The sequence below is a fragment of the Notamacropus eugenii genome, chromosome 3 (assembly GCF_028372415.1).
Source record: "Notamacropus eugenii isolate mMacEug1 chromosome 3, mMacEug1.pri_v2, whole genome shotgun sequence".
Classification (NCBI taxonomy): Eukaryota; Metazoa; Chordata; class Mammalia; order Diprotodontia; family Macropodidae; genus Notamacropus; species Notamacropus eugenii.
Window position 1 is genome coordinate 221787640 of NC_092874.1, and position 19864 is coordinate 221807503.

The 19864-nt window shown below is 46.1% G+C and overlaps 1 protein-coding gene across 1 annotated transcript in view; it reads right to left on the bottom strand.

Annotated features, from left to right (window-relative positions):
- Nucleotides 1-244: 244 nt before the first annotated feature.
- The window catches only part of NCKAP5L (NCK associated protein 5 like), a 57741-nt gene continuing 38121 nt past the window's right edge, over nucleotides 245-19864 (bottom strand). Inside the window, exons 7-13 of the mRNA XM_072654639.1 lie at nucleotides 9091-9204; nucleotides 5530-8207; nucleotides 3151-3307; nucleotides 2729-2810; nucleotides 1662-1967; nucleotides 1216-1358; nucleotides 245-1102 (exon numbers count right to left, since the gene is read on the bottom strand). Of these exons, the coding sequence (XP_072510740.1) occupies nucleotides 890-1102; nucleotides 1216-1358; nucleotides 1662-1967; nucleotides 2729-2810; nucleotides 3151-3307; nucleotides 5530-8207; nucleotides 9091-9204 (3693 nt within the window). The 3' untranslated portion in view covers nucleotides 245-889. The remainder of the gene's footprint in view (nucleotides 1103-1215; nucleotides 1359-1661; nucleotides 1968-2728; nucleotides 2811-3150; nucleotides 3308-5529; nucleotides 8208-9090; nucleotides 9205-19864) is intronic.

Consider the following 19864-nt stretch of genomic DNA (forward strand, 5'->3'; position numbering starts at 1 on the left):
TTACTCCATGTTCCTTTACCTTGTTCTCAGCCCCCATTCCTTCTACTTTACCACAAGCCCCTTCCTCTCCTCTCCCAACTAGCCCTCAGTGAGCTCCCTGTCCCCAGGCAGTAGGCTGGGTCAGGGGTGGGGGTGGCAGCCAGGGAATTCTACTTCATGTTTTATTAGGGACTTGACAGCAGTGGGGATCAGAAGTGCAGCCACATTCACAAAGACAGATAAATTAACCCAAGGCAAGGGGGAAAACAGGAGGGGAAATGGTTTTAATATAAACAAAACAGAACAACTCTCCTCCCATACAGAACCCCAGAGATATGGGGTAGGGGTCAGGACAGCACCATCCAAAGAGCAAGGAGGCCCACAGAGGGGCAGTGGAGATGGGGGAGAGAGGGCAGACTCCGCTACCCCCTTTCTCTGGCTTCCTTCCAACTCCACCAAGAGTTTTCTGGCCCCTATCCAGGGTGGGTGTTAGGAGACAGCAAAGTAGCCAGATTGGACTGGAGGCCTAGTAGCAAGAGATGGTACAGCCAGTGAGAGAGTGGGGGGAGGCCCAGCACCACAATACAGCACCCTTGGGTTTCCAGATGGGGCACAAAGTCAGGGTCCTGTTCTGATCAAGAGAAAGGATAAGGTGGGGTCTCTAAGTTGAGACCAGTTATCTCATTATCTCATCCTTCCAACGGGTGATTAAGGGTAGAAGTGGGGGTGAACTGTAATTTTTTCTTCTCCACTTATTTCTCCCCTGGGGATGTGCTTCAAACTGGGTCCCAAGGCAGAGCAATCCTTTTCCTGGTCCACAGAAAACAGGCAAGTTTTAAGTCCAATTTGTTGTCTCCGTCTCTGGTTTAGGGTGGTGAGCCAAGAGTACTTCCAGCATTTGGTGCCCACCTCAGCCTTGGCTCCCACAAGAGGATAGGGAGTCATACAGGGAATCACTGAGAGATTCTGACGTTTCCAGTCCAGGAGGGCCCCCACCAGAGGCACGTCCATCCTCTCCCATGTCAGAAGTGCTGGGGGTACGACTTCCGCTAAAAGCTGGGCCAGAAGATGTTGGAGGTGGGGGGCCTCCCTCTAAACACTGCTTCCTCTCAACTGGGGGGACCTAGTGGAAGAAAGTCATAGGTCAAGGTCGGAAGAGGGGGTATTTTTCAATTTCAGGACCCCTGCTACCCAGTCATTCCAGCCCCTATTTCTTTTCCTCCTGAGGATTCTTACCAGAGGGGTCCTGGGAAGCCCTTCCAGTTGATGGGGTGGACAAAGGAAGGGATCAGAAGGGTTGCCACCTGCTCGTGTGTTAGGGAAAGTCCAGTTTTTGGAGAGTTGGATTGGGGGTGGCCGTCCAGGGTGTCCACTGGAATCTGTCTCGGGAACAGATGAGAGGGGTTCTTACAGGTGGCATAAAATTCTAAGACCTCCTAAATCCAGAAAAACATCCTGTGCCCCGAGGGGCCTGGATAACCCCATTTCTCCCCCATCATGACTCTGGAAATGATATAGACTCCCCACTTTTCCTTAATACAAACAGGACTGTCTCACACACTCACACACACACTTTAGGGAGTACTCAAGCAGAGGAGATTTTGGATGAATAACAGGAGGTGCCTACAGTTATAGCGAGGCTCTTCACTCCTCTACCCATCTCCCTCTTATGGGGTACCTACCATCTGTGCAGGCCTTGTGCCCATGGTGCCGAGTGGGAGAAAGCAGGGCATGGAAGGCAGGGACACTTGGGTGCCGCCCGCCCACCAGGAGCTCTTCCACAGCAGGCACCTCCCGATCCAGTGTTCTGGCACGTCGGGGAACCTTAGTGAGGGGGTTAGGGCGGGCCAAATGCTCTGCTGGGGATGGGTCTAGTCGGGAAGGCTTTGGCTTGGGAGGGTTTTTGCTGGGGGCTCCAGTGCTGCTGTGGTCTGGTGGGGGGAAGGTACCAATGCCACTGTCCAGAGTTCGGGTCAGGGAGCCACAGGCTGAGGATCAAGGCAAAAGCAGGGAAATGAATCAGAGATTTTAGGCTGAGGGACCTTCTCCTAATCACTTTGTAAGAGACCTTTACTGAGACTCCCACTGTTGGTGCCACCCCTCCAACCTCATCAATGTTTTTTTTAATTTCATAGGATCATAGACTTAGAATTCAGAGATCTTCAAGTCCATTCTGTCTTTAGGATCAAATAAGAGAACATCTACACACACTCTGCAAACCTGAAAGCATTATATAAATGCTAGCTGTTAATATCAAGATAACTTTACAGATGAAAAAACCAAGGCCCAGAGAGGTCATCTCTTCTGGTTTCTTCTCTGAGAACATGTTGCTCTCCCCTGGGGTATAAGGTATGCTCTTTAAATTCAACAACTATCTTGATTTTTCTGTTTTTGACCCCAGCACCTGGAATCCCACCTGGCACACAATGAATATTTACTAAATACGTTCTGACTGGTTAACTCTCTTCATTCCCACTCCACAGTCACTTATTTACTCAGTGGTTACTACATGTCAGGCACTGTGCTGGGGATACACAGACAGTGAAGCAGCCTCTTCTGGTCAGGGACTTAGTCATGAAGGGAGGGAAGGGTCAGCATTAGGAGGAAAAGGAGCTGAGCAGAGTGATGGAGGGAAGACAGAGGCAGGTTAAGCTGGGACTGAGACTCAGGAACCTGGGAATGGGGGGGCATAGGGTGGAAAGGAGAAGCAGTAAGACCTAACCCCCCTACATCATGTCATCCTACTGACCTGTGAAATTCGGGGTGGGGATGGGTTCAGCGAGGCCGTCCTCGGTGGGGGCCGCTTCCCTCTGTGCCAGTTCACTGCTCTTCTGTGCATTTAGAGGACGCGCTCAGGGCCTGTGGGGCTCCCTCTCCTCCCCAGCCCCTCCAACATTTCAATTCTTGGCACTGCCCAGGCCCTCTTTCATGAGAGCCCTCAGACTGGGGGGCTAATCCCGCAGAGTACCCCGTAATGCTTCGGCAAGGTTCGGAGACAGTGGAGCAGCAGGTAGCTTTGCAGGTTATTTCTACTGGACTTAGGAAGCTTGAATGGTTTAACTTGGAGGGAAGAATTAGTGGAGGGACCAAATTTTCCAAAAGGCAAGGTCCAGGACCCTGGAACTCCTGAAGCAGGGTCCCAGCTACCCCTTCCCCTTTCCCCCAGCTCACCTTTCCAGATGACTTGTTGGCACTCTGGCCAACTAGGCCATTCCGGGGGCTCCGGAGTGGCTGGGAGCCCTTGGTTTCTGGGAGAGATGACTGGAAATCTCCAAACTCTGGCTTGGGCTCCTGCCAGCTGTCAGGGGGCAGTTCCTTCCCATCTACCCTAGGTAGGGTGAAGAAGGAATATCACAAAAGTTAATATGTATCTATGAGGAGTGTGTGTCTGTGTGTGTGTGTTGGGTGGGGGATTGCCAGAGTACCTGGCTCTCTAGTCTACTCTTGACCTTCTCCCTGGCTTCTGGAGGAAACAACCCATCTCTATCTCCCTAGGGATATGTCTGTTCCATAGGTGAGGGGGCTGGTGCTCTTGGGGAAAGCCCAAGAACAACTACCACAGATGAGAAGTCTTGGGAAAATAGCTCAGGAGAGGGAGAGGGAAGACAGTGCTAAATCTGGGTGAGGGATGGGGAAGAAGGGTTCATAAGCAGCTGGACAAATTGAAGACAGGCCCTGAGGAAGCCCCAAGTACAGAAAAAAGAATGGCAGCCCTGAAATATCTCATTGGAAAAACTGACCTGGAAAATAGATCCAGGAGAGACAATTTAAAATTATGGGACTACATGAAAGCCATGATCAAGAAAAGAACTTAGATATCATCTTTCATGAAATTATCAAGGAAAATTGCCCTGATATTCTAGAACCACAGGATAAAATAAATGTTGAAAGAATCTACCAATCACCTCCCAAAAGAGATCCGAAAAGAAAAACTCCTAGGAACATTGTGGCCAAATTCCAGAGTTCCCAGGTCAAGGAGAAAATGCAGCTAAAAAGAAACAATTCAAGTATTGTGGAAATACAATCAGAATAACACAAGATCTAACAGCTTCTACATTAAGGGATTGAAGACCTTGGAATACAATATTCTAGAAGTCAAAAGAGCTAGGATTAAAGCCAAGAATCACCTACCCAGCAAGACTGAGTATAATACTTAGGGGAAAAAAATGATCATTCAGTGAAATAGAGGACTTTCAAGTAAGCATTTTTGATGAAAAGACCAGAGTAGAATAGAAAATTTGACTTCCCAAGACAAGAATCAAGAGAAGCATGAAAAGGTAAACAGGAAAGAGAAATCATAAGGGACCTACTGTTTACATTCCTACATGGAAAAATAATATTTGTAACTCTTGAAACTTTTCTCAATATTTCGGTAGTTGGAAGGATTATATACATAGAGACAGAGGACACAGTGAGTTGAATAGGAAGGGCTGATATCTAAAAAAGTGAAATTAAGGGGTTAGAGAGGAATATATTGGGAAGAGAAAGGGAGAAACAGAATGGGGCAAATTATCTCTCACAAAAGAGGCAAGGAAAAGCTTTCTTAATGGAGGAGAAAAGGGGAGACGTGAGAGGGGAAAAGTGAAGCTTACTCTCATCACATTTGGCTTAAGGAGGGAATAACATGCAATTTGGTATGAAAATCTATCTTACACTACAGGAAAGCAGGGGAGAAGGGGATAAGTGGGGTGTGAAGGTATGACAGAAGGGAGGGCAAATGTGAGGAGGGGGTAATTAGACGTAAACACTTTTGGGGAGGAACAAGATCAAAAGAGAGAAGAGAATAAATGAAGAGCAGGATAGGATGCAAGGAAATATAGTTAGTGTTACACAACATGACTATTACAGAAGTGTTTTGCATAACTACACATGTATAGCCTGTATTGAATTGTTTGCCTTCTCACTGGGGATGCGTGGAGAGGGAGGAGGGGAGAGAAGTTGGAACTCAAAGTTTTAAAAACAAATGTTAAAAATTGTTTTTACACGCAACTGGGAAATAAGAAATACAGGTAATGGGGTACAGAAATCTATCTTGCCTTACAAGGAAAGAGAGAAGATAGGGATAAGGGAAGTGACGGGTATGATAGAATGGAGGGCCGATAGGGGGAATGGGGAATGAGAATGCATGGTGTCTTAGGGTGGGGAGAAAATTTGGAACTCCAAATCTTGTGGAAATGAATGCTGAAAACTAAAAACAAAAAAAAAAATTTAAAATTAAAAAAAAAAAAAGAATGGCAGCCTTGGAAAGCTAGGACTAGAGAGTGCCTGGTGCCAGAGAGGCTGAGGGAAGGGACTTCAGACATAGGCCCCAGCTCCTTCAGGCCCTGTGAGCCCACTGAGGCAAAGGGGCCCCTTAGAGGGAGGGGCAGGGCCCTTTGCTCTCCATACACCACCAGGCAGGGTTCTCTCTTCTCTGGGAACAGTACTAGAGAACATGACCTGGGGAAGGGCAGGAGTCAGGGAGAAGTCTCCAATGACAGACAGCTGGGGTGCTGGTGCTGGGCTTCTTGGCTGAGTAGGGTCTCCCACACCCCTTTTGGCTCCACTTACCGATTAAGTAACTGCTGCATGAAGGTGTCGGCACCTTGGTACATGATGGTGAGCTGGCTTTGTGCTTGGCCCAGCATGACCTCACTGCTGCTGGTGCTTCGAGCTGGGCCTCCTGATCGCCCTCGGCCCTGCCTGCTAAGGTAGGCCTTTTCTTCTTCCAGCGCCTTCCGCAGGTCCTCTGCCTTGGCCATGAGCTTGGAGATGTTGAGACTCTCCGTTTCTAGCTTCCGGGCCTCCTGCTTGCCCCCTTTGCCCAGGGGGGTGCTCCCTAGGCTTTCCTTGTTCTTTCCAGGATCAGCCCGGCGGCTCAGGGCTGGTAGCTTACTCTTCTTTAGTCCAAACCAGCTAACAATGCTGCTTGAGTTTCGGTGCTTGGCTTCTGCGCTTGGTGCCCGATCCTGGCCCTGTAGCCGCAGTACATTCTCCTCAATGCCCTTCATGACCTTCTCCTCTATGGCTGAATGAAGCGCTGGCCCCTCAGAACCATGGCCTTGGCCCCCTGGGCCTACTGCTTTGGGCACTGGCTGGGAGGGGGCACAGTCTGCCCAAGGAGGACCCTTGCCTTTCTCAGGCTTTACCAGGTCCTTGGGCACTTGGGGAGATCCACCCCGGGGTACCACCTTGGTGGGCGACTTTGAGGGCAGCTTGGTGGGGCTGCCATGGGGGCTTTTGTTGGGCTTGCCTGGGCTGGGCACTGTGGTCGGCAGCTTGACTGGGGTCCGTGGGGTCTGAGGGCACAGTGCTCCTGCCAGCCGGCTTTTTGCCAGCTCCACTTTGGTGAGGCAGCCACGAGGTGAAACAGGGTCCAGGTCAAGACGAGCACCCATAGAGTGAGACGAATAGCAGCGGGGACCTGGTTCCCCAGGAGGCCCATGGTCCTGTTGCTTCAGGCTGCTAGTCCCCAAGGGTCCCGGTCCTCGAGGGGACTCAGGGGGCCTGAAGGAGCTGGGGGCTGTGTCCGTAGTCCCTTCCCTCAGCCTTCCTGGCAGCCGGGCCCTCTCTAGTCCTGGCTTTCCAGGGCTGCCATTCTTGTCAGTGCTTGGGGTTCCCTCGGAGGCTGTCTTCAGTTTACCCAGCGCTGTCAGTCTGTCTCGGAGAGGTGTGAAGCCTGGCTCCCCGGGCCGTCTCCCCACCCCATTGCCTGGCTTTTTGGAGGAGCCACCTGTGCCCTTCCAGCCAGCCTGTGGAGACTCTGGTCCTGCCTTCTCACTACCTTTCCCCTGAGGACCACCATAGGGGCAGGGGCTGGGTGGGCCCCTAGGACCCTGGTCCAATGTCTCTGGGACCAGCTGTGGGTAACTGGATGACTGAAGGGAGGCAAGGGGTGGCTCTGGAGATGACCCCCCAAAGGAGCCAGTTGAAAGGTCCAGGACATCTTCATACCGGGGTGTGGTTGAACAAGTGGGAGGCTCAGGTGAAACAACAGAAGATGGGGCTGGATGTGTGGCTCGAAGCTGGATGGAGTCCACAATGATAGTAGGTGGGGAGCTGGTGGATTGGCGCTGGACAACTATCTCAGGGGACAGTTCACCCCCAAGGCCTCGGTGGGTAAGCATGGGGGAAGGACTCCCATCTGGACCACCATTCCAGCAAGGGATCCGGGAGCTTCGGGGCAACTGGGGACTGAGATGGGGGGTACTAGGATTAGGGGCCTTATCTGGGGCCAGAGACAACTTCAAGAAATTGAGACTCTTGGGTGGGGAGGAGAAGGTGAGTTCCTGGGTCTCAACGGGGGAAGAGGGGCTAATTTGGAGCTCGCTTTTCACCTGAGATGAGGAATGGGGGTAGCTGGGCCAGGGCCCTGGAGAGGTGTCTCCCCCATCCACAAACACACTGAGGAAGGGGAGGGCCCCACTGCCCTCTGAGGTAGTGCTTAAGCCTGGCTTGAGAGATTCAGATCCTCCTGCACCCCACGCTGTTTTGGGGAGGCCTTTGGGTCTTAGAGACTGGGGAAGCCCTTCACTGGGCAAGGGTGGTTGTCCTGAGCCTGGACCGTAGGCAGGGGGTGTGTCTCCGCTGTTGGGCCCTCCAGCCCCTGATAGAAAGGCCTGTAGATAAGACTCTGTATCCTCCAGCAGCTGGCCCAGGTTCAGTTGCTTCCGAGCCAAGGCATTGAGAAGGGCAGCTGGTGTCAATGCCTCCCCTGGTTCCCCAGCCTCATCTGAGGAGGAGCTGCTGCTGCTGCCTGGTCCACTGTGGAGGCCGGCTTGTGGTGCTGGGGACCTCTGCGGTTCCCGGCCCACGCCCCAGAGCCTCCCCAGCTTCTCCTCGCCCCGTGGGCTCCCCAGGATGGGCTCCCATCGGAGCAGTCCCCCCAGGCCACTAGGGCCCAGGAGTAGGCACGATGCCCAGGGTGCAGGCTCTGGCAGGGGTGGGGTAGACACCTCACCATTGACTGGTTCTGGGGAGCCCAGCCTCTCCCCTGGGCTCCATTTTTCACCTGCCTTGCCCTTCAAGGCATAATCAGGGTGGATGCCAGGCTCCCCTTGGGGGCATTGCCCTGCTGCCCTCCACGAAGCTGTGGTGGGGTGCAGTAATAGGGGATCAGTTTCTTCCAGACTTCTCAACACCTCGAGTATCTGAGCCTTTTTCTTCAGAAATGGGGAAAGGGCATCCAATGGGGGCCCCAGGCTACCCAAGGCCTGCTGCTGCTGCTGCTGCTGCTGCTCACAGCCTACCTAAAGGGAACAGAAATTTTAGGCTTGGGGATGGGATCTGTGCCCCTTCTTAGAGTCATTACTAGAACCAGGACCTCAGCAATACAAATGAACCCAAGTGAATGGGCACTGCTTATGAGGGCAGTCTTCAGGAATCCCGTAACTAGCCCCTGGCCACCTCCTTTCCCCTCCTCACTTTGGCAGGTGAACAAAGATGGGACAGAGAAACTGGTAGGCCAGGAATGGAATCAACTTCCCTCTCCCAATGACTTCAGGCTCTAGGGCCTTCACATGGACTGCCTGTGTTGCATTTGACCCTGCACTCTTTTTTCCTAAGACATCACTCATTCTTTAGAAAGAATCTTTAGTCAGAAATGATAAGCAGTGGAGAATAGGGGGAACCCTGTGGCCAAGTTCCAGCTTAGCTTTTAGCAAACCTGAGTTAGCCCTCCCCTCCCTTCTGGTGATGGAAGTGTAAGGACCCAGAGAGACGGAAGGTACTTTCCATAAGGCCACAAATGCCAAGGAAAAATATTGTTTGTCTTATCACAATTCTGATTCACTTTCAGCAGCAAAGCTGCTGTACTTAGAGAAAGTATGCATACTTACTTCAGCTGTCTACAGCAAGTGCTGAGCAGGTCCTAGTCTACTTTTTGTAACCAAGGGCTGAGGTTAGAAATGCACTCAATACACACTGATAATGCCTGCACCCTGGTCTTTGAAAGCATGTAACAGGGAAAACCCATAGGCTTATCACAGTAAGAGCCTGGGAAAAGCAACCAGGTAGGGAGCCTGGCCAGTGGTCATAAGCAAGGGGAGATAAATTGAGTCAGCGGTCTCTAGGCTCATCCTTTGTATCTTGGGTTTCTCATCTCTTTCTTCACTTGATCCTTCTCCCTAGTACCTCTTTTTGTCCAGTACAAGGCCCCATTGGCAGTAAAGCTGCTGGTCCCTCTTCAGCACTCAAGAGTGTGGTGGCTAGTGGCTCTGACATCGGCTGTAGTGGATGTAATGGGAGCTGGAAAGGAAGAGGGAGAGTCAGTAAGAATCCCCTACAGGAAGCTCTGTGCTTGTCCTGCACCAAATACATGGAAATGTTCACCTTCCCCAACCCTCAACAAGAAACAATAATAAGGCCTTTTCTATTCCCAAAGTCTGGGATACCCTTCAGAAACTGGGTAGGAAAGCTTGCCTCTTAGCACCAAGGCCTGATCCCATGTAACCTTAAGATGACAATACCTCTGAAGGACTTATTCTGAGGCTAGTGGCTCCTTGGAGCAGCACCAAGCAGTAGGAAGTCCATTCTATCCCTAATATAATTAACCTTGACTTCTGAATCTTCAAGGTGAGATCCCAAACTTCCCAGAGCAGAGTGCATCTCTGGGTGGCAGTACTGGCTGTTGGCACCAATAAGCTCAGGTCCTCCTCCCTCCCTAGTTGAAGCCTAATTCATCTTGGACAAACTGCTTAACCGGTCTGGGTCTCAGTTTCCCTACCCAAAATCACAAGACAAAGAATGACAGAATTTCAAGAGTTGTAAAAAGGTCTCCAAATCACCTGGTCCAACACCTGCCCAAGGGATAACTATAACATCATTGACAAACACTCGGTGTCTGCTAAACACTTACACATACAGAGGCCGAGTCCACTTTGCAATAGCTCTCATTATTCGGAAATTTTCCTTATGTTGAGCCAAAACTCCCTCCTATTGGTCCTAGTTCTGCTATCTGGAGTCAAATGAAACCTAATCCCCCTTTCTCTATGAAAACCATTCAGTTTAATCCCATTTCAAGTATCAGAAGTTCACAATTCCTCCCACATCACTTGTCTTCTCTTCTCCAGGCTACACAGACCTAGTTCTTTTCAATTGGTCCCTAAGTAGCACAGTTTCCAGAGACCTGACCATCCCTGTCCACCTTCTTTTGGACACACTCCATTCAGCTTGGCCCTTCTAAAATGTGGCACCCAGAACTGAACCCAGCACTTCAGATACAGCCTGACAAAGGCAGATTCTATTTTAGACATTTTGTCAACTCATATCACATAAGCTTTCAGATACATTGAATTTTCAGTCCCTAAAATCATCACATCTACTTCACATGAATTATTTCTTAGCCATTTCCCATAGGAAAACACAGATTTAGAGTTAGAAGGGACCTGGTCCAGGAGTGTAACTTCCTGTTTTTACTGGCCCAAGGTGAACCAGTTAATAAATGTTGGAGGGGGGATTTGAACCCTGTTTTCCTAATTCCAACCCGAGTGTTCTACTAGTAGCACCCCAACATGGTGCTATACAAAATTCAGTCTTGTTATCTTCAGCCTATTGAGATAATTTTAGAGCTTGATTCTGTAATCCAGTCTACTGGCTACTTTTCCTGGCTTCAGTAATCTGCAAATGATCTAAGAATGACATGTATGCCTTCCTCCAAAGCACTGATTAAATGTTAGCACAGGAGCAAGAAGAATTTGAAAGTGGTCTACCATAGTCTTCTTTCCATGCTGACATCAATATATTAACCAAAAGTGTTTCATCGATCAACCCATTCCATGAAAGGAAATGGTACTTTAGCATTGGATTATAAGTCCGAAGACCTGGGTTCCAATCCCAGCCCTGCCACTTGGACAAATATTTTGGCCTCCTGGATCTCCATTTCTTCATTTATAAATCCACAGCGTTAGACTAGAAGATCTCAGGTACTTTCTAACGCTACGAGTCTGTCGTTCAGAATTCAGATTATAGACATCAGAGGAATATTTAAAGCAAAAGTGAGAAGGCATTTTGAAAGAACTTGGGAAACTGGTTGGAAGGGGGTCCAGTGTTGATAAATCTAATCAGTTCTTAAGATTTGATAAGCCATGGCAAAATTTAGTCCCAGGCTTCTGAGGAACTAGCTCAGACAGTGGAGTCAGGGAGACCTGAATTTAAATCCAGCCTCAGACACTAGTTGTATGACCCTGAGCAAGTCACTTAAGCTCTGAATGTCTGAGTTTCTTCAACTGCAAAATGGGGATCATAACAGCACACATCTCCCAGAGCTGTGAGGATGAAATGAGAAAATATTTGTGAAGGGTGCTCAGCACAGTTCCTGGCACACAGTAGGTGCAACATAAATGCTTATTACTTTCTCTTCCCTTAATTATGGAGAACATCCTCACTACCAGATTGGTCAACAGATGATGAATTCTTTGGCCATGGCAATCCACAAAAGGAAAAAATTCAAAACGGTCTTCAGTCCTACGAGTCCTCTCCCAGTTTTGCAGTGGCAGATTGGTGGAAAATGGGGCCGACGACTCTTAAGCCTCAGTTTTTTGATTTTCCATAAAAATTTATTTAACTGTTAGTACTGTACTATAAACCAATCATTCAACATTTATTAAGTACCTGCTCTGTTTGCACTGTGGCTAACAAAAAGAGGCAAAAGCATCTCTGCCCTGAAGCAGCTTACAATCTAACGGAGATCTGTATGTGAGACTTTCATCCAGTTAATAATAAATGGAGTGGGTTACATCAATTATGCCAATTATATCCATATTATCTTCTTGTTATAAATGAAACCAAAGACAAAAGGCAGCTGCAGCTAAACCGAAGGATGACTCACAAGGTACAAATAAAGAAGAGGCAGTTGGTTTCATGTAGTGCTCAGGAGATAAAAAAGACAACAAACAGATATTTCACCAGCCACTTTATCTCTTTTCACAAATGGGGAACTGCAGAAATGAATGAAAAACATTTATTTAGTGATCACTGTGTGCAAAGCACTTGTGGGTACAAATAGAAAAATAAGATTGTCCCAAGGCTCATGTTTTAATGGTGGAGACAACAGTATATATAGGAAAGGCTTCCCTTTTTCTCTTAAAAAACATATTAAAAATAACAATAAAAAGACATTACTCCCATGAAGACCTTTCCAGAGTACTTAGTCAAACTTCTGGAGAAACAATACCCTGGTACTAAAATCCTTTCCTCCCTTTAATCACTGAGAGGAAACTGGGTCAGAGTTCAAGAAGACACTCTAAGCTCCCAGAAAATGAATGAGATTGTAAGGACACTTACAGCTGAATAATTTATCTATCTTCACCCTCAATTGGACTGAACTTAATTCAAGAAAATGACTCTCCAGGATGCACATTTTAAGTTACTATTGTTCTGTTCAATTAGTAAAAGTCTGTTAACTAAACTCTGAACCCTTACTTAATCCTGACTGTGGAATATTCTCTTTGTTTCCAAATACTATATAATGTACGAAGACCTTGGGGGAAGGGAAGGTTTTTAATAGGAAGATCACTGTTATTTTGACACTTCACCTTAAGCAACAATGCTTATAAATATAAAATAGTACGAATAAATTTATTTATGACAGACTTCTTTCTTTTCTGCACAATGTTCGAGATACATATATTTGTAAAATGATGGCCATGAAGAGAACTTGCAACTTGTGCACCAATGTCTGTGGCAAAAAGGAAGGGAGGCAGAGAAATTCTGCATGATAAGGGTTTCCCAATAAACATTTTAAACACTAATATTTGGTGACTTCAGTGTAAAGATGGACATAGGTGAAGACCCTGAAAAACATGGCTCATGCCTAAGAAAGGAAGGTAGTCAAAAGTTTATAAACTGTATAGAGACCTCACACCTATGTAACATAGATACCTTCCTAAAGAAAAGAGATGGGGGCTGACGGATACCTAAATGTACTGGATAACACCCCTCAAAGTAAAATCATTATATTCTAATGGACAAGATATAGTTAGTGACTCACTTCTGAGTCAGTGGCAGAACACGGATTTATTAAGAGCAAAGGTCAAAACCAATAGCAAAGCAGACAAAAGAATATTAATTAAGAAGACATGGCTTGCCACTAAAACAGCTTTGATCAGACCCACTTAAAAGCTATAGATCTGTAGTCTGGTTCCATGGAAAAGTCCTTTAACTTTCTCAGTCACAATTTTCTCATCCAAAAAACTGAGTGGGTGAGATTACATGGCCTGTAAGGTCCCTTCTACATCCAAATTTCTAATCTATATAATCAAACTACCGATGCTAGTGAGAAGCAACAGGGAGAAAGACAAGCTTGGCACTGGATCCAATTAAGTGAAATCACTCCATGATCTAGTAAAGAAGGAACTAGGAGAAAGGTAACACACAAGTGAGAAATACGTTAAGAGATCCATCAAGGTTACTGTAACAAACTAATCTATCAATGACAGTGATGCTTCCATATTTGGGCTCCAACATCACAGTCTAGGATGTGATGTAAGGAGGAAGTAGAAACAGTACCAAAGACACAAAGATAGGAAGAGCAAGCTGGAGGACACACAGAAGAGCTCTCCATTCAGTGTGACCCTGGGCAAATCTAGGAGTATTAAAGGGACCCACTCACAAAGGTAAGGTTATTTAAGAGGAAAGATAAACGTTTGGGGAAAAAAAAGTCACAGTTGTTGTTACCACCCAAAAAAGTGAACCAAGAAAACATCATTAACTGCTGATCCCTAGGCCTACTTTACCCTCACCATAAAATCTTCAGAAGAACAGCCTACCGACATATGGAAGACATGAGAAAGGAACAGGCAAGATCGCAAAAACGTACATCAGCCCATATGATTACCTGCACAATCTGCACACTATTTGCTGATTATTAAAAAATCATTTGATTTGGCAGAGCGAAAAAAGTTCTCCAACAAGGTATCTCCCATGCATATGTTAAAGTCATACAGAACTTAGCCTGCCCTTTGGCAAAGCCCTGAAATAAATAAATAAATAAATACCACGCAGGGCGAAGAAGGCGGAGATATAAGTTCAGCAAAAGTGTTTGCCACTGTCACAGAAGGCCAGTTCAGAGTCCAAATGGAAGAGGAATTTCCTAGAGTTGGCAGAGTTCTCCAGAAGCAACTGTTTATAAATGACATTATGTTTACGCTGAGCTCTGAAATACTGCAGAATACTCCATCTTCTAAATGAGAACATTAATCTCTCAAGAGGTTGGTTTAATTCTCCAATGTAGGGAAAACAAAACGAATGCATGAAGAAGGACCATTTTCCAGATGTTTATAGCCTGCTACTGAGCTGACAACCCATAGAGCTCCCTCAGTATTCTTGGACAGACACTGCATATAGTGAACTGGTCCCATAACTGAAAAAGTAGCAGACAGCGGGCTGGACTGACCTGAGAAATTTCAGTACTTCATCCTGAGCCAGAGGCCATTTCTCTTAATGCCAATATTCCTCCAGTGATGCTACAGGGCTCTACCTGTAGCAATACCAATCACCAAAGATTTAGTCACGTAAAAGACAGTGGGTATGGGCCAGCAAATTGCCAATGAAAAATTACACATGGGAAATGGTGCAAAAGATACTATTAAAAAAAAAACCCAACGCTGACTAGAAAGGGAAAAAATAAAAGGAGAGTGAGAGATAACTGATGGACAGAGCACATGATGTCAACAGATCTAAAGGCAGGCTTCCCCACAGTGCAGAGAGGACAGTGGTTGAGAGGAGCAAAGCCTTAGAGTGCATGAAGAAGGTTTGATCCGCAATCCCAGGAGGGTTATTCACATTAGTGAGATACTACTGTTTCATAATTATCCACCATTTCCTGTCCATAACATGGTAGCTTCCTCATTCTCACTCACCTTAGGAACAAGCCAAGAGGGAATTCTGCCTAAAAACAAGAGGTGAATGACCATTCTGTCCCAGGTGACAGCCCCTGCTGTGCGTATGTATACTGTGTTTATCCTTAGTTTTTGGAGAGGACCATGATATCAGGAAAATGATGACATGACTTGCACTTGACTTTGTTTCGAGTGAGGGAGGGCTGTGCAGGTCACCAACCTCACTTTCTCCTTCAGAGCCATCTGGATCCAGTGACCTGATATTCATCAGGATTACTAGAGATGGCTCAGGATGCAATGGGAGACCCTGGCCCTTTTAGGCTAAGATTTTTTCAGGTACTCATTTAGAGTGAAGTAATGCCCATTCAGTAAATAGGCCTTTTTAAGGAGTAGTCAAGGTATGGCCCCTTTAACTAGAAAAAGAAAAAAAGTTAAGCTAGGAGAACAAGGCCTTCAGGGTTGCTGTTCCAAAGAGAAACAGTTACCACTGAGATTCACTTTCAGCCAGGAGGGTCCAAAAAGTGGCCATTAAGTGGAGATTTGGCAGGGACCTATTGTGGTCCAATCAATGGGCTTCAGACTGAAAAAGAAAGAAAAAAAAGAAAAAAAAGAAAGGAAAAAAAGAAAAGAAAGAAAGAAAAGAAGGAAATCTAGCCAGTAAACCCCAAGTTAAATGGGCAGCTTCTGGCCACCAAACCATGTTTGCATTCTAAACCCAAATACAAATGATTTAAAAAAAATATTCTATTGGGGGGGCAGAGCCAAGATGGTGGACTAGAAAGACACATATACGCTAGCTCCGAACCCACAGCCCATAAAATATTTGTAAAAAAGAACTCCCAACAAATTCTGGAGCAGCAGAAGCCACAGAACAACGGAGCAGACGAGATTTCTGTTCCAGAGAACCCTGAAAACCTGACCCGGAGCCAAGCCTAGCCCTGCCTTGGCCGCGCGGCACCGAGAGGAGCTGATACGAGCAGGCTTCAGGGACGGAATCTCCAGCGGCTGTGCGGGTCCCTCCACTCACGGGCCCCAAAGGTTGGTGAGAGGGTCTTCTCGGCTTGCCAAGAGGGGAGTGGGGTGCCCCCATAACTCAGGCCCCCTCAGGAGGCAGCAACTGAGGCGGGAGCAGACCAGGGCTCCCAGAGCAGGCAGGAGCTCGGATCCATTGTTGAAGGTCTCTGCATAAACCCCCTGAGGGAACTGAGCCCCGTGTGGTGGCCCTGCCCCCACCTGAGCACCTGAACTTTATCTCACACTGAATAGCAGCCCCACCCCCACGGAAGCCCTGAGGCTGGGAAGTAGCATTTGAATCTCAGACCCCAAGTGCTGGCTGGGCGGATCTGGAGGCATGGTGGGGGTGGAAAGAAAACTCAGAAGTCAAGTCACTGGCTGGGAAAATGCCCAGAAAAGGGAAAAAAAATAAGACTATAGAAGGTTACTTTCTTGGTGAACAGGTATTTCCTCCCTTTCTTTCTGATGAGGAGAAACAATGCTTACCATCAGGGAAAGACACAGAAGTCAAGGCTTCTGTATCCCACACATCCAAAATAAATATACCATGGGCTCAGGCCATGGAAGAGTTCAGAAAGGATTTTGAAAATCAAGTTAGAGAGGTGGAGGAAAAACTGGGAAGAGAAATGAGAGACATGCAAGTAAAGCATGAAAAGCAGGTAAACACCCTGCTAAAGGAGACCCAAAAAAATGCTAAAGAAAATAACACCTTGAAAAATAGGCTAACTCAATTGGCAAAAGAGGTTCAAAAAGCCAATGAGGAGAAGAATGTTTTCAAAAGCAGAATTAGCCAAATGGAAAAGGAGGTTCAAAAGCTCACTGAAGAAAATAGTTCTTTCAAAATTAGAATGGAACAGATGGAGGCCAATGACTTCATGAGAAACCAAGAAATCACAAAACAAAACCAAAAGAATGAAAAAATGGAAGATAATGTGAAATATCTCACTGGAAAAACAAGTGACCTGGAAAACAGATCCAGGAGAGACAATTTAAAAATTATGGGACTACCTGAAAGCCATGATCAAAAAAAGAGCCTAGACATCATCTTTCATGAAATTATCAAGGAAAACTGCCCTGAGATTCTAGAGCCAGAGGGCAAAATAAGTATTCAAGGAATTCACAGATCACCGCCTGAAAGAGATCCAAAAAGAGAAACTCCTAGGAACATTGTGGCCAAATTCCAGAGTTCCCAGGTCAAGGAGAAAATATTGCAAGCAGCTAGAAAGAAACAATTCAAGTATTATGGAAATACAATCAGGATAACACAAGATCTAGCAGCTTCTACATTAAGGGATCAAAGGGCATGGAATAGGATATTCCAGAAGTCAAAGGAACTAGGACTAAAACCAAGAATCACCTACCCAGCAAAACCGAGTATAATACTTCAGGGGAAAAATTGGTCTTTCAATGAAATAGAGGACTTTCAAGCATTCTTGATGAAAAGACCAGAGCTGAAAAGAAAATTTGACTTTCAAACACAAGAATGAAGAGAAGCATGAAAAAGTAAATAGCAAAGAGAAGTCATAAGGGACTTATAAAAGTTGAACTGTTTACATTCCTACATGGAAAGACAATATTTGTAACTCTTGAAACTTTTCAGTATCTGGGTACTGGGTGGGATTACACACACACACATGCACATGCACATGCACACACACATAGAGACAGAGTGCACAGAGTGAATTGAAGAGGATGGGATCATATCTTAAAAAAAAAATGAAATCAAGCAGTGAGAGAGAAATATACTGGGAGGAGAAAGGGAGAAATGGAATGGGGCAAATTATCTCTCAAAAGAAGCAAGCAAAAGACTTATTAGTGGAGGGAAAAAGAGGGGAGGTGAGAGAAAAGCATGAAGTTTACTCTCATCACATTCAACTAAAGGAAGGAATAAAATGCACACTCATTTTGGTATGAAAATCTATCTTACAATACAGGAAAGTGGGGGATAAGGGGATAAGCAGGGTGGGGAGGATGATGGAAGGGAGGGCATGGGGAGGAGACAGCAATTTGAGGTCAACACTCATGGGGAAGGACAGGATCAAAAGACAGAATAGAAGTAATGGGGGACAGGATAGGATGGAGAGAAATATAGTTAGTCTTATACAACACGACTATTATGGAAGTCATTTGCAAAACTACACAGATTTGGCCTATATTGAATTGCTTGCCTTCCAAAGGGAAGGGGTGGGGAGGGAGGGAGGAAGAAAAGTTGGAACTCAAAGTTTTAGGAACAACTGTCGAGTACTGTTCTTGCTACTAGGAAATAAGAAATACAGGTAAACGGGTATAGAAAGTTATTTGGCCCTACAGGACAAAAGATAAGATGGAGACAAGGGCAGAGAGAGATGATAGAAGAGACAGCATATTGGTGATAGGGGCAATTAGAATGCTTGGTGCTTTGGGGTGGGGGGAGGGGACAAAAGGGGAGAAAATTTGGAACCTAAAATTTTGTGAAAATGAATGTTAAAAGTTAAATAAATAAAAAAAAAAGAAAAAATATTGTATTCCCTTCTCACTAGCAAACAGGAAAAGTTGACTAATAATGAAGACATAGTGGAAATTAGAATATTGTGCTTTAGACAAATCACCTAATTCAATTCAACTAGCATTTATTAAGCACTACTGTATACATAACACTGCTCTGGGTGCCACATGCCATTGAGATACCCAATCCCCAAATGGATCTGTGACTTCAACTATATTGAATACTCTCCAGGAATACAGATTGCAGCCCATCTATGTCCACCCATCCTGGTAACTCCTGTCTATGTCCTCTCAAAAGTTATCCATAGACGGTCCACACGTACTAGGGGCACTCCTTACTTTCTCCTGACATTATCAGGGGCTGTCCACCTGGCTCCTTATAGAGGGTGGCGGAAATGGCCACAGAGGCAGCTAGGTAGGAGCATTGTGGATAGAGTGTTGGACATGGAGTCAGTAAAACCTGAGTTCAAATTCTAGTTCGGACACTTACCAGTTGTATGATTCTGGGCAAGTCAATCTCTGTCTGCTTCAGTTTCCTTATCTATAAGATGGGGATAATAACAGCACCTACCACCCAGGCTGCTATGAGATCAAATGAGATATTATTAGTGCAAGGCCTAGCACAGTGCCTGGCACATAGGAGCTGGCTACACCAGTTATTATGATGAAGATGACTATTACCCCTTGCCTTCACCAGATGACCAGCCCACTTTCTCTTCCTATCATTAGTTTCCCTGATAATCTTTTACTCCTGTTCTTTGCTTTTCTTTATTTGTTGATGTTCTCAAAACCTGCTCAGAACTATCATGAGCCTCTTTCTCACCTATTTCATGATATTAGCTTTAATTCTTTTTTTTTTTTTTTTTTTAGCTTTAATTCTTTAGAGACAGTGTTTGCTGACAGCTCACCACACAGAAACACTAGCAGCATGGTGGTATTCAAAAGATGAGTTCCTTTCCATAAGAAACCTGGGGCTGTTAAAGAGCTTTGTAGTTTCCTGAAGGCAAATCAGCCTGATCTCTTGCTCAACTCGGGCCTAAACTTGCTGTCCATTCATACTGTCTATCCCAGATATACAGGTTCTCTGCCCAAGGGTGTCATATTTTGGGCAACAGCGATTTGCCATTCAGCAAGTGGTCCTTCCTGCATAAAAAGTCAGACCAAACTTGGGCAGTTACAGATTTTTTTTCATTTGTAAAAGCCAGCTTGTTCCCTGACCTCACAGAAGCTACTTTCAACTGGTGTAGGGATGAGAATATGTATTTAGGTGGCAGCTGTTGATATTCTCAGTTGCTGTTTGGGGGTTTTATAGAGTCAGACTCTGAGAGTTCTGAGGGACCTCAGAAAGCATTTAATGTAACCCACAGAGAAAAGGAATCCCCACTCTACCAACCTGACAAGTGGTTGTCCAAACTCTGTTTGAAGATTTCGAAGGAAGGGCACCTGCCAGCTGTTAGGGCACCCCATGCCACTTTTGAATACCTCTGATTAGTGGCACCAGGTTTGTTCCTGCCTTTGGTTTCTTTCCTTCCTTCAGACACTTCATAAACAGACTCCTCATCACGCTCACC